The sequence below is a fragment of the Tenrec ecaudatus genome, chromosome 4 (assembly GCF_050624435.1).
Source record: "Tenrec ecaudatus isolate mTenEca1 chromosome 4, mTenEca1.hap1, whole genome shotgun sequence".
Classification (NCBI taxonomy): domain Eukaryota; kingdom Metazoa; phylum Chordata; class Mammalia; order Afrosoricida; family Tenrecidae; genus Tenrec; species Tenrec ecaudatus.
Window position 1 is genome coordinate 154,961,255 of NC_134533.1, and position 13,838 is coordinate 154,975,092.

General features: G+C 42.6%; 1 protein-coding gene across 1 annotated transcript in view; it reads left to right on the top strand.

Annotated features, from left to right (window-relative positions):
- The first annotated feature begins 200 nt into the window (after nucleotides 1-200).
- Nucleotides 201-13,838, top strand: part of LOC142445281 (uncharacterized) — a 112,107-nt gene continuing 98,469 nt past the window's right edge. Inside the window, exon 1 of the mRNA XM_075546959.1 lies at nucleotides 201-375. Coding sequence (XP_075403074.1) covers nucleotides 255-375 — 121 coding nt within the window. The 5' untranslated portion in view covers nucleotides 201-254. The remainder of the gene's footprint in view (nucleotides 376-13,838) is intronic.

The following is a 13,838-nucleotide window of genomic DNA, read 5'->3' on the forward strand; positions in this document are numbered from 1 at the left end:
TCCTCCTTTCTTCCTCAGGCTCACTGCTGAATTTAAACTCAGCCTTTTAGTTGGGGGCGGCACACCTTCCAAGAAGGCATGCTGTGCTGGCCCGCGCCCATGAAGCCTACAAAAGATACACTGGGGTTCGGGGTGCAATATTTCACGACTTATTACTGCATATTGACAAACGTGCCTGTTTCTTTGCAGAAATAGCCACACTAAATAAAACTCTGACAGCGTCCCAGAGGGAGAAGGCGCGCCTTGAAGAGGAAATGCGGCATCTGAAAGTGGTGTCAAATGCAGCCGTTCTGACAGCACAGCAGATTCAGAGATCCAACAAACAAGAGGTGAACTTACAAACCAGGTGCTCTACTTTGCAAAAGGAAGCGCTAGGTAAGAGAAAGTGACTTTTTTCGCTGCTATTAGCAACTAGTTAGTATAAGAAAATGTCTAAATCGCAGTCTCTCTTATAGCCCTAAAAATATGTAGTTATTTTGTTTTATAACTGTGCATCATCATCGAGGACTGTGGCAATAGCTGGCCACAGTGGCGTAGTGGGTCCTGTGTGGAGCCACCAGCCACTCCTGGGAAGAAAGCCGCTCCTGTCCGCCCCCATACACATTAGCAGTCTCAGAAACCCCAGGAAGAGGTCTGCTCTGCCCTGTTGGATCACTATAAGCCAAATCAACCTGAGAGCAGTGGGTTGTTTGTTTGGGGGCAACAGCTGTGTCTCTGATCAGTGTTCGCTCTCACCACTTTACATTCTGCTCTTTAGAATGCTTTTTAACTTTTAAATAATGTACTCCCATGTATTTTTAACCATTTCATTGACGTTTAATTCACATATCATTCCAAATCAGTGGTTCATCAAAGAGTTGTGCATGTTTACAGTATTAAGATGTAAGTTAGTATATGAAAGTCGATAGAGACTTATTGCTCCTAGGGCTTCAGGTCATACATGCACAGATTTATTCCAAACCAGGTGGGTGCACTCGTGTCTCTGAGTAAAGCTCTCACAGCAGCGCACTCTTTCAGTCTCCTTGGGGCACCTTCAAAGAAAGGAGAATAGTGTCCTCTGAGGGGTCTGCTGGGCCCATAGAAGCCCAGATAGTGAGTTCAACTCAGACAGTTACGGCCACTGGTTTGGGAATTTCAAAAGGGCAGTCTGGTTAGGGTTTCTCAAAGGCCAGGGGATGAAACAGTGTCTTATTAGGAATATGTTTGAAGAAATTTGAAGACTGCCTTGGTGGGACAAAAAAAGAAAAGAAAATTATGCTGAAGACTTTTCTATCACAACAATGCACTGCTTTTAGAGGGGGAGCAAGGGCTGTCCTCTGAGATTTCCACTGGGAAACTTGATACATCTACCCCACAACCCTGATTTTGCCCCTTAAGCTTTCTCTCTGCCCCTTAAAATCAAAGGATACGGAAAAGGAGCGTGAGTTGAGCCTTAAGGATGCCAAAGCTACCGGTGTGTGGTGGTGTAAGTTTAGAGTGAAGCAGTTTTTGAAGCAGGTTCAGAGAAGTGGAGGATATAGTGAGACATAACATAGATTCATAGTTTGATATTTTTTAATGAAGGTCTCTATACCTGTGTAGCAACATGTGTTCGCTCACCCTTGTTTCTAAAGACATCTCAAGTTAATAGTAAGATTTCAGGAGAATAAAATGGAATTGACTTTGTATATGCTTATTCCCAGTGGATGGGTGGTTTGAATTGCTGAGGGAAAACACTGGATATGATGTTGGATAAGGTAAATCAAGAGTTTTAGCAGTCATTCATTTTCCCGAAAGATTCAGTGTTTTATTTTGGGGAACTTTGGAAATGTTTTCAATTTATCCGTGACTCAGGGGAAAGAGTGTCTTGGCAAATAAAGCTAAGGAGTCAGTACTTACACTTAAAAATAGTCAGGAATTATTATGAATTGTTCATCAGGAGAAAGATGTAATAAGAGCAGTATTTTAGCTAAGTTAATCTGTTAGCAATGAGTGGGAATGTTCCAAGCATCAAGGGATTGGAGCAAGGTAGTCTTTTAGAAAACTGAGGAGCTGATGCCAAGGACTTTAGTGGAGAACAAATTTTTTGAGAATGATGAGGGCAATGAATGTACAGATGGGCTTTACACAATTGATGTATGCATGGCTTGTGATAAGAATTGTATGAGCCCCTAATAAAACAACTAAAAAAATTATTTTCTGGAAATTCAGTTCCAAGCCTAACCATTAGAGACTATTTGCATTAGACATCATAGAAGCATTTTAAATAAAATACTGTCAACTGATATTAGAGTGAATATAAAAAGCAGGCACGATTATCCTATCTTACCGAGGTTCAAACTGGTATCATGCCCTGCATGGTCGCACAGTGAAAGTAAATTGAGTCAGAGTGCCCAGCTCATGATTTTCCCACTCTGTCTACTTGGCTTTTTCCCATGACTCCAGTACAAAGGCTCAGGTAGACTCAGGGTTGACAGGACTACCCAGGACTGGGGAGGTGAACACCTGTCTGACTAGATAAGGGACATAAGTACTCTTCAACACTTCAAAGAGGTCTTGTGTAGATTTGATTTCTTGATATGAATGTTGATTGGGGATCTAAGCAAGATGAGATCTTTGACAACTTCAATCTTTTTTTTCATTTAATACATTTAGTATGATGTTGTCTTTGGTCCACTTGGGACGATTGGGGATTTCTTTCCCTTGAGTAATAATCGATACTGAAGGCTGCAATCCTTGATTTTCCTCAGTGAATGCTTCAAGTTCTTTTTCCTTTCAGGAAGCAAGGTTGTGTCATTTGCATATCACACTTTGTTCTTGTGGTTCCGTAGTCATGCAGATGAAGTTCAAACCCAGGTCTGTGTTATGCCAGAAACTATCCTGGACAGTAAATAAGGAAGAGTAAAGACAAATCAATGCATTTGGATAATAGTGTTATCAAATAATATCAAATATGGCATGGACTGCTAGAACAATAAACAAATTATGTCTTTGAAGCCAGAATGCTCATTTGAAGTGAGGATGGCAAGACGTGATCTTACGTCTTTTGGGCTTGCCATCAGGAGGGACCTGTCTCTGGGGAAGGGTATCATGGTTGGTCAAGTGAAGAGTCGGAGGCCGTGAAAAAAGGGAAGAACTTCAAGGAGTTGATTGACACAGTCACGTCACAGTCCCTCAAATATAACAACGATTGTGAGGATGTTACTGGACCAGGCAGTGTTTTGTTATGTTGAACAAAGGGTCACAATGAATCAGCATCAACTTCAAGGGCACCTACCAAACTAACAGCCTCTTCCCACAACTCATCTATTCTCCCCTGTTGGCCCTTGACCGACTTTGTCCTGAGGTTGACTGCATTATTTTCAGCAGGTCTTTACTGAGGAGGCCTTGGTGAGACAGCGTTGAGAGCACAAAGAGGGCTCAGGATCAGGCAACATCTCATTCTTTTTTTTTTTTTTTAGTGTTCATTTACATCCCCCCATTTTTTCTTTAAAATAATTCCAACTTTAATTCAAGTACATTATTGTTATGCTGATTACTTTTCTACATAAAAAATCATTATGTTCGTTTCTCCATGTTTTCTCTGCTTTTTGAAGCAGACATGCAAAAATTTTCAGTGCATATGGTAATTGTGGGCCATTTAGTTTAATAATGATTTATAAGTTAACAATGTCAAAAGCATAGTAACTCTACATGATAATATGGAATGTCTTTCCTGGAAAAGTAAATGTGGAGTGTACAGTATTAAAGGCAGAGCTAAAGCTCTCTTCTCTGGCACTACAATTCAGATTCAAAATGAAAAGCTGGAGAAGGATATTGAAGTTCCTTGGCCTGATAAAAAGACAGACACAGCTGCGGTGGGAGAAGTGAGGCCAGACGACTCCTTAGAGGCAGGAATGGCAAGGCTTCATCTTCCACACTTTGAGAGACCAGTCCCTGGAGAAGGACATGATGCTTGACAAAGTAGAGGGGCAGCAAAAAAGAGGAAAGCCCTGGACAAAATGGACTGACACAGTGGCAGCACCAGTAGGCTCTGGCACAGAAACTACTGTGCAGGTGGCGCAGGACTAGGCAGCGTGTCATTGTGCTTAGGGCCTGTAAGGGTGGGAACTGCCTAGAAGACACGTAACAACAACGACGACAAAGTTATCTTTTGGAGATTTATTTACATGTGTTTAATACTTTCATGTTTTCTTATACTAATATAATTTTCAAATGCATAATTTATCTCAGTTGATAATCTTCCTCTCAAGGTCATTGTGACCACTCACCAAGTAATTCACTTAAGTGATTTTCCCTCCCCTGGTAGAATATTGTGTCCTTGCCTGTCAGCAATCACAAACTTTGAAGGCAGAGTTCACGTAAATCATTTCAGTATTTATTTCCTTCTTTAAATGTGTCTGGCCGACTTTCAACCTTATTCCAAGTAGAGAAAACATTTTGATTTTTTTTCCTTTAGTAATCTTTTTGATATAATACACACATATTTTGATGAAACTCTTTTGCATATGACATTTTACCATTCTAATTCAATTTCTTAAATATACTTTCTTAAAATACAATGTATATACCATAAAGTTCCCCTCCTCTAAGTGTGTACGCTTGTAGTTCTTAGGGTATTGCTAGATTTGGGCATACGTCGCCATGGTCAAGAGTTGAGACCGTCTCCATTCTGTGGAGGCAGCTGACAGCCATCACCCTAATGAGAAACCTCATGGCCACCGGCAGTTCCTGTCTTAAATCTCCTTCCCCTCCCCTCCACTTTCTCCCTCTGTAGATTTGCCCATCCTGGGTAGTGCATACAAAAAGAAGCATACAATGTATGATGTTTTATGTCTGCCTTTTTTCACTTAGCATGTGCGTGAGTTTCATCCATATTGTAACATCTCTCATTGCTCAATTCTTGAATTAGCAGGTTTTGAAAATTACAGTGAAAAAAATCAAAATGGGTGATGTAGTTCTTTGGGGGAAAATACTGATACATGATTCAATTACTTCTGCGCATGCCATTTCCAGGCTGTTCAGGCAAGTTATTAACTTGTTTGCCTCATTACTTCATCTATATATCTAGGGACACCATCCTTGGTAAAGTGGAAGGGTAGTGTAAAGGAGGCGGACGGACCATCAGTGAGATGGACTGACACAGCGCCACAAAAATGAGCTCACACACAAGAACAGGTGTGTGAGTGGTGCAGGCCGATGTTTCCTTCTGTTGTGCATGGGTTGCTGCGAGTTGAAAGCAGCTCACTAAAAGCAATGAGCCTTTTTTAAATGCATCTGCCTTAAAAGCAGTAAGGACATAAGCAAGATGAAGTATTGGACACCTAAAAAAATCATCAGAAAATAGAATGCTAGACTGTACTTTAAGAGTTACAAACTATGTGATTGAATTTATAATAAAAATATTAGAATCTCCTAAATACTACTTAAGTCACAAAAGAAAGTCATTTAATTTAATTCCTATTCCCCTAAAGACCAATTTGCCTCCACTAGTTTGTTTTACAATCAGCCGTGATTAGTTGTAGTCCAGCTGCCCTGGGAAGAGATTGTTAAAGGAGGCAGTTGTGATTAGGTGCTGCTGAATAGATTCCACCTATGAAACAGCGAGACAAAGCACTGCCCGGTACCGCACCATCTCCACAGTCAGTCACTGTTCTGTTCCAGTTCACTGTTGCCATGATGAGCTCAGGAGCCGTCTATTCTTTGTTGGGTGAGTAAGTCTGTGAACAATGTTCTATTGTAGGCTTACTCACCTACAAAATAACTTCCAGAGGGAGCTCACCATGCTAAATCAATGGACTTTATCACTTGATATTATGAGTTGAACCCTTGGACTTCTGTAGGAATAATGTAGCCAGTAAAAGGGGAAAAGTTGCCGATTTTATCCTCAGAAAAACTCAGAAGAAAAACTTTTAAATATGTAATTTACAGATTGGGGGACAGGCACACAGATAGAGAACAGACCAAACCCAATGATGCATACAGCATACCCACATAAAAAAGGGGTAAAGAGGGACTGGGGTGAGGCAAAAAATGCAGGGGGGCGGGCAGTGGAGACAAATACATCGGGGAACAGGGCACTAACCTCCACAGGGAGGGTACTGATTATGTCTCCACAGGAAAGGGGACCAGACCTCACTTGTGTGCCAAGCCTGGAGAGCAACATCCCGGCATGAAGCAGTGAGCTCACAGGGAGGTCTGCGGAGGCGGCCTCTATCCCAGAAGAAGTGCATTACAGAGGACAGCACTGAATACAGCCCGGGGAGCGTGGCAGGTCTGCCCAGACCATATGGGAGCAAACTAAGAAGGAGAGAGAGAGAGTGCACAGCATCCTGGGCCAACCAAGCTTCAAGGACAACATTCCTGCTTGGAGCAGCCAATGCTCAGAGAGGACCTTAGGGTCGTCTGCACCACGAGACACAACATCCCCTTACTGACCCATAGTGCTATGGGGGCAGCACAAGAGACACAGTGTGGGAATTGTACCCGGTGTGAACCCCTACACCAGGGCGCAACACAAAGGGAACATAACAGAGCAGCAAGGGGAGCAAAGCAATAAAGTCCCTGAGGAATTCTGAAAATAGACTTCAGATTCAGGAGGCACTGTATCAAACCAAATCGGAAGCATACATAAGGGTCAGCAGACAGACCTGGAACTACTCATAGACTATTTTTTGTTTTGTTTTCCTCTTTTTTTTTCATGTCTATCTATATAAGATAGGCAGGATAAACAATCCTGAAGAGAAAATAACAGGACCAATCCAGAGGACAGGGATAAGGAGCAGGTGGGGGAAAGGGAAGGGAGAGCTCATAAACCCAGGGAGAAGGGAACAACAAGAAATCTAAAATCGATGGCGAGGAGGGCATAGAATGCCTGGCGGGGTTCAATCAAATATAATGTAGCTGAGAGGAAGTACAGAGAGCCAAATGAAGGTCAAACATGATAATGGAACAGGAGGAAGTAAAAGGAAATAGAGGAAAGAACTAGGATGCAAAAGACATTTATAAAGGAATAAACACAGACGTGCACATGTAATTATATTAATATATAATGATTCGGATATAGATCTATGTACATAAATTTATAGGTTAAGTATTAAGGTAGCAGATGGATGCTGTGCCTCTACTCAATTCCTCCCTCAACATAAGAACACTTTGTTCCAATAACCTGGCATTCTGTGAGGCTCAACTTCCCAACATGATCATTGAAGACTAAATGGGTGCATAAGCTAATGTGGTTAAAAAAAAAAAAGCTAATGATGCCCAACTATTACAAGGTATAGCATCTATGTCTTAAAGGCTTGAAGGTAAACAAGCAGCCATCTATCAGGGAAACAACAAAGCCCACATGGGAGAAGCACACAAGCCTGTGTGATCATGAGGTGTTGATGGGATCAGGTATCAGGCATCAGAAGAACCAAAACAAACAACCATTTAGATATGAACGAGGGGGGTTGGAATGGAGACCCAAAGCCCATCTGCAGACGATTGGATATCCCCTCACAGAAGGTTCACAAGGAAGGGACGAGCCACACAGAGTGCAGTATAGCTCTGACAAAACACACAACATCCCTCTAGTTCTTTTTAAAAAAATCATTTTATTGGGGCTCATACAGCTCTTATCACAATCCATACATACATCAATTGTGTAAAGCACACTTATACATTCGTTGCCCTCATCATTCTCAAAATTCGCCTTCTGCTTGGGTTCCTGCAATTAGCTCCTCATTTTCCTTTTTTCCCTCCCCCTCCCTCCCTGCTCCACCCTCCCTGATGAACCCTTAATAATTTATAAATTATTATTTTATCTTATCTTACACTGCCCAGCGTCTCCCTTCACCCACTTTTCTGTTGCCCTCCCCCAGAGAGGAGGTTATATGTAGACCCCTGTGATCGGGTCCCCCTTTCTACCGCCATTTCCCTCCTGGTATTGCCACTCTCACTGTTGGTCCTAAGGGGTTCATCTGTCCTAGATTCCCTTTGTTTCCAGATCCCATCTGTACCACTGTGCATCCTCTGGTCTAACCAGGTCTGCAAGGTAGAATTGGGATCGTGATAGTTTGGGGGGAGGAAGTGTTTAAGAACTAGAGGAAGGTTTTGAGTTTCATTGTTGCTACACTGAACCCTGAGTGACTCATCTCCTCCCCACTCTCCCTCTGCAACGGATGTCCAGTTGTCTACAGATGGGCATTGGGTCCCCATCATGCACTCCCCTCATTCACGATGATATGACTATCCCCCCCCCCCCCACCTTTGGTGCTTGATACCTGGTCCCCTCGATCATGTTGATGTGCTGCTTCCATGTGGGCTTTCTTCCTTATTGGCCAAATGGCTGCTTGTTTACTTTCAAGCCTTTAAGACCCCAGATGCTATATCTCTCAATATAGGGCACCATCAGCCTTCTTCACCACACTTACTTATGCACACATTCGAATTCAGCATTTATGTGGGGAAGGTGATCACACAATGATGGTTTTTGTTCTTTGGTCTCTGCAACCTGATCCCTTCAACACCTCGTGTTCACTTAGGCTTGTGTACTTCTTCCATGTGGGCTTTGTTGCTCCCGAGCTAGATGGCCGCTTGTTTGCCTTCAAGCCTTTAAGACCCCAGACGCTATATCTTTTGATAGCCGGGGACCATCAGCTTTCTTCACCACATTTGCTTATGCACGCATGCACACATCTGTCTTCAGCGATCATGTTGGGAAGGTGGCTATCATGAAATGACCATTTAGCTGAGCAAGGTGCTCTTGTATTGAGGGAATGCTCTCAAGGAGGCCCAATGTCCACCTGCTACTTTACTACTAAACCTATAAATATATACACATAGGTCTATCTCCCCCATAATCATAAATATATTTACATATGTACATGTCTGTATTTAGGCTTCTCTGTATGCCCTTTGCCTCCTACCCCTTTCCTCTATTTCCTTACGCTTTCCTCCTGTCTCACTACCATGTTCAGCCTTCATTCTGGTTTCAGTAATTCCTCTCAGTTACCTTGACCTTGGTCGGTCCTCTCATCCCCTCCCTCCACTGGTTTTGAACCACTCATTGTTCCCTTGTCCCTGTGTTGGCCAACACCTCCTTCCTTCCCCTACCTCCCACACTCTCATGTCCCTCCAGGACTGTTGGTCCCGTTATTTTCTTCTCACATTGTCCAGCCTATCTTATCGAGGTGGACTTGCAGTTATAGTAATATGTGCATAAAAATGCAGATGGCTTTGACAGCACCAAAGTAGCACATAAGAACATGGCGTCGACGGCAGCAACACTGACAAGCTAATGAACAAAAGAGCCACTGACATACAAAATTTAAAAGAAGAGAAAAAAAGAAAATAACAAAACAAAAAGACAGCAAAAAAAAAAAGCCTTAGTTCAAGGTCTGTTTGTTGACCTTTAGAAGTGTTTTCTGGACGAGTCTGATGGGGTGCCACGTCCTGGCCCCAAAGTCCATTCTTTGTACTCCCTCAGGACCTCCTTGTTCTGCTTCCCCCACTGCTCCATTGCATGTCCCCAGTGTTTTGCCTCAGTGTGGTGGGGTCAGCTCAGTCTCACATCCCCCACTGTGTCTCCAGTGCTGTCCCGTGTAGGGCCATGGGTCAGTGCAGGATGTCGCATCTCGCCGTGGGGCCGGCTATATGTTCCTCTGTACATTGGGCCCTTCAAGCCAGGCTATCATCCTCTGAGCTTGGTGGGCCCAGGTGTGCTCCGCTCCTTTCTACCTCCTTCCTTTGCTTTGGCTTCCTACTGGGTGTGGTGTGGTAGGTCAGTTCCTTTCCCATACCAGATGATCTATTTTCATTTTCTGTGGTACTCTCTTTCATGGTGGGGGCCAGGCTAATTCTGGTTGGGGCCTGTGTGTGGTCCAGTCTCTTTATGGATTCCTCTGCGCGTTACGTTGCCCTCCTGGTTTGGTGTGTTATGGTGGGGTCCGTATTCATGTTACAGTTCTGTGGGGACACAACCAATACTGTCCCCCAGGGTGGGTTAGTGCCCTGTTCCCCCCATGCCATCCACTCAGTTTCTCCCCACCCCGCTTCTCCCTCCACCTGCCCCACTTCCTCTTCTTTATGCTGGGCTCTCATGTACCTCCCTAGGTGTGGCCTGCCCTCCCTCCAACTATCTATGCTTCCACCCTTTTATTGTGAGATAGATGTTTATTCTTCTATTCCTGGCATGCTGATTGTACTTACCTCAGGGGACTCCTGTTATACCTGACCTTTTGAGTTTGGTTTACCTCGCTTAACATAATTCCTTCCAGGTCTTCCCATGAAACTGCGTGTTTCATGTGATCGTCCGTGCTTTTCAGTGCTGCATAGTACTCCATTGTGTGTATGTGCCAGAGTTTACTAATCCACTCATCTATCGATGGAAACTTTAGGTTGTTTCCAAGTCTTTGCGATTGTGAATTGTGCCGCAATAAACATTGGAGCACAGATTACTGGTGGTGTTTTATTTCCTGCTTCCACCAGGTATATGCCCAGCAGGGGGATGGCTGGGTCATAAGGTAAATCAATTTCCATTTTCTTTAAGTATCGCCAGATTTCTTTCCACAGTGGCTGTACAAATCTATACAACCACCAGCAGTAGAGGAGGGTTCCTACTTCACCACAGCCCCTCCAATCCTTGTTGCTGTCTGATTTGCTGATTTTGGCTAGCCTCAGGGGTGTTAGATAGTAACTCATGGTTGTTTTGATTTGCATTTCTCTTATGGCTAAGGACCTGGAACACTTTCTCATATGCTTATTGTCCATATGGGTCTCCTCCTTAGTGAAAGTTCCTTTCAGTTCTTTTGCCTGCTTCCTTAGGGGGTTAACTGTTTTCCTCTTTTTGCAGGTCATGATGGTGTTGTAGATTTTAGTAATGAGGCCTTTGTCCGATGTGTCATTACTAAAAATCTTCTCCCAGTCTGTCTCGTCATCCTCTTGGTGAAATCTTTCAAGGTGCACAGGTGCTTTATTCTTATTAAATCCCATTTGTCCATTTCCAGTTCACCTGTGTGTGTATCCTTCCCTATTGCAGTGAACCTATGAGTTCCCTGGGCCAGTGCTCTGAGGTTAGTCCCAATTCCCTCCTTGATGGATTGGGGTTTGACTTCTGGGTCTGTGATCCACCTAGAGTTTATTCTCGTGCATGGGGTAAGGTAAACGTCTTGTTTCATCTTTCTACATGTGGATATCCATTGTTTCCAGCACCACTTGTTGAAAAGGGCATCCGCTTCCCACTTGATGGTTTTGGAACCCTTGTCTACGATCAGTTATCTATATGCTCATGGTTTTATTCTTGGGCTTTCTATTCTTTTCCACTGGTCTGAGTGTCTGTCATTGTGCCAGTACCATGCCATTTTGACTACTGTAGTTGTTTAATAGGCATTAAAATTAGGTAAGGCGAGTCCTCCAACTGTGTCCTTCTTCTTGAGGAGTTCTCTGCTAATTCTGGGTTTCTTCCCTCTCCATATGAATTTGTGGTCAATTTTTCCAATTCTTTGAAGAAGTTTGATGGTATTTTAATTGGTATAGCATTGAACTTATAAAGTGCTTTAGGTAGGACTGTCATCTTTGCTATGTTGAGCCTTCCAATCCATGAGCAGGGGATGTTCTTCCATTTGTGGAGGTGACTTTTGGTTTCCTGTAGTAGGATCTTATAGTTTTCCTTGTATAGGTCTGTAGTATTTTTTTTTTGTTAAATATATTCCTAGGTATTTCACTTTGTTCTTAGCTACTGTGCAGGGTACTTCCTTCTTAATCCCCTCTTCCATGGCTCTGTCCGATGTGTATAGAAAACCTACCGACTTCTGTTTATTTACTTCTTGTATCCTGCTACTCTTCCATATTCCTCTATCGCTGTAAGTACTCCAGCTGTGGAGCTTTTGGGGTCTTCAATGTCGTCTGCAAATAGCAATCGTTTCACCTCCTCCTCTCCCATTTGGATTCCTTTGATGTCTTTCTACTGTCCTGTGTTGTTAGACAGAACCTCCAAAACGATATTGAATAGAAGTGGGGACAGGGGGCATCCTTGTCTTGTACCCTTTTTCAGTCGGATTGTTTTATTTTCTTTTCTCCATTGACTCTGATGTTGGTCGTTGGTCTTTCATAGATAGCTTGTATCAGCTTGAGGAACTTACCTTCCAATCCTATCTTCATGAGTGTCTTGATTAGGAATGGGTATTGGATGTTGTCAAATGCTTTTTCTGCATCTATGGATATTATCATATGGTTTTTATCCTTTTTCTTCTCAATGTGGTATATAATATTGATGGATTTTCAGATGTTAAACCATCCCTGCATCCCTGGGATAAATCCTACCTGGTCGTGGTGGATGATATATTTTATGTACTTTTGTATTCTATTGGCCAATATTTTGTTAAGAATTTTTTTCATCTATGTTTATTAGAGATATTGGTCTGTAATTCTCTGTACCTGTGGGGTCTTTGCCCTGTTTGCATCACTATAGTTTTTTAATGTTTCCTCTCCCCACCCCCAACTCCCCCACTATCATGACCCCATTTCTACTTTACAACTCCCGTTAGACCAGAGCATGTACACTGGTACAGACAAGAGCTCTCAGCACACAGAATTCAGCATAGATAAACCCCTCAGGACCGATAATGAGAGTACTGATACCATAAGGGTAGGCGGAAGGTGAGGGGGAAAAAAAGGAGGAGAAAGAGGGGACTGGTCGCAATATTCACAGTACACGCCCCTGAATAACAGAAATGTGGGTAAAAAGAGATAGCAGATGGTGTAAAATATGAAAGTAGTAATTTATAAATTATCAAAGATTCGCGAGGGTTGGAGAGTGGGTGAAGGATGGGGAAAAAGAGGAACTGATACCCAGGGCTCAAGTAGAAAAAAATGCTTCGGAAATGATGATGGCAACATATATACAAATTTGCTTGATATAATTGATGTATGAACTATTATAAGAGATGTAAGAAGCCCAAATAAAATGATCTAATAAGATAAAAAAAGAAAGAAAGAAAAACTCAGGTTTGTAGTGATCCTTAGTTATACCAAAGAGACCAGATTGGTATTAGGACACTGAGGGATATGGAGAACACACACAAAAATTGTTTTCTTGGGATGGGTAGAGAAATTTCAAGCTAAAATGTCAAAAGCAGAGAAGCACAAAGGCATTATAAAAGTGCACTATAGATTCCAGTTGGGACACTCTGGTATCAAAGGAAATTACTGACATTTGGAGGAATGTCATCGTTTTCCCCAGGCCACACAGCTTCTAGCCATCGAAACTGAACCCTCAGTGCTGAACTGTGTTGCCAGAATTTAGGCTCTAAATGTCTGAGCACAAAATCTTATGCATGAGTATCATTAATTTATACTTCCTTTTGGCTGGTGGTAAAGGAACATTTCATATGAGGAAGGCAGAAAAGATCAGGAGGACAGTAAACAATAGATGGTGGGTGTGAGAGCCATCACTGTGTTATGACAAAGGTTATGTTACTTATAAAAGGAACACGGTGTTACTGAAACCCAAATGAAGGCTGAGCATGATAGTGGGACAAAAGGAAAGTAAAAGGAAATAGAGGAAAGAATTAGGAGGCATAGGGGATTTAAAGAAGTCTAAATAAAGGCATGTACATATGTAAATATATTAATGTATGAGAATGGGGAAATAGATCTATGTGCATATATTTATAGGTTTAGTATTGAGGTTACAGGTGGACATTGGGCCTCCACTCAAGTACTCCCTCAATGCAAGAACACTTTGTTCTATAAAACTGGCATTCCATGATACTCACCTTCCCTGCACGATGGCTGAAGACAAAGTGGGTGCATAAGCAAATGTGGTGAAGAAAGCTAATGGAGCCTGGCTATCAAAAGATATAGCGTCTGGGGTC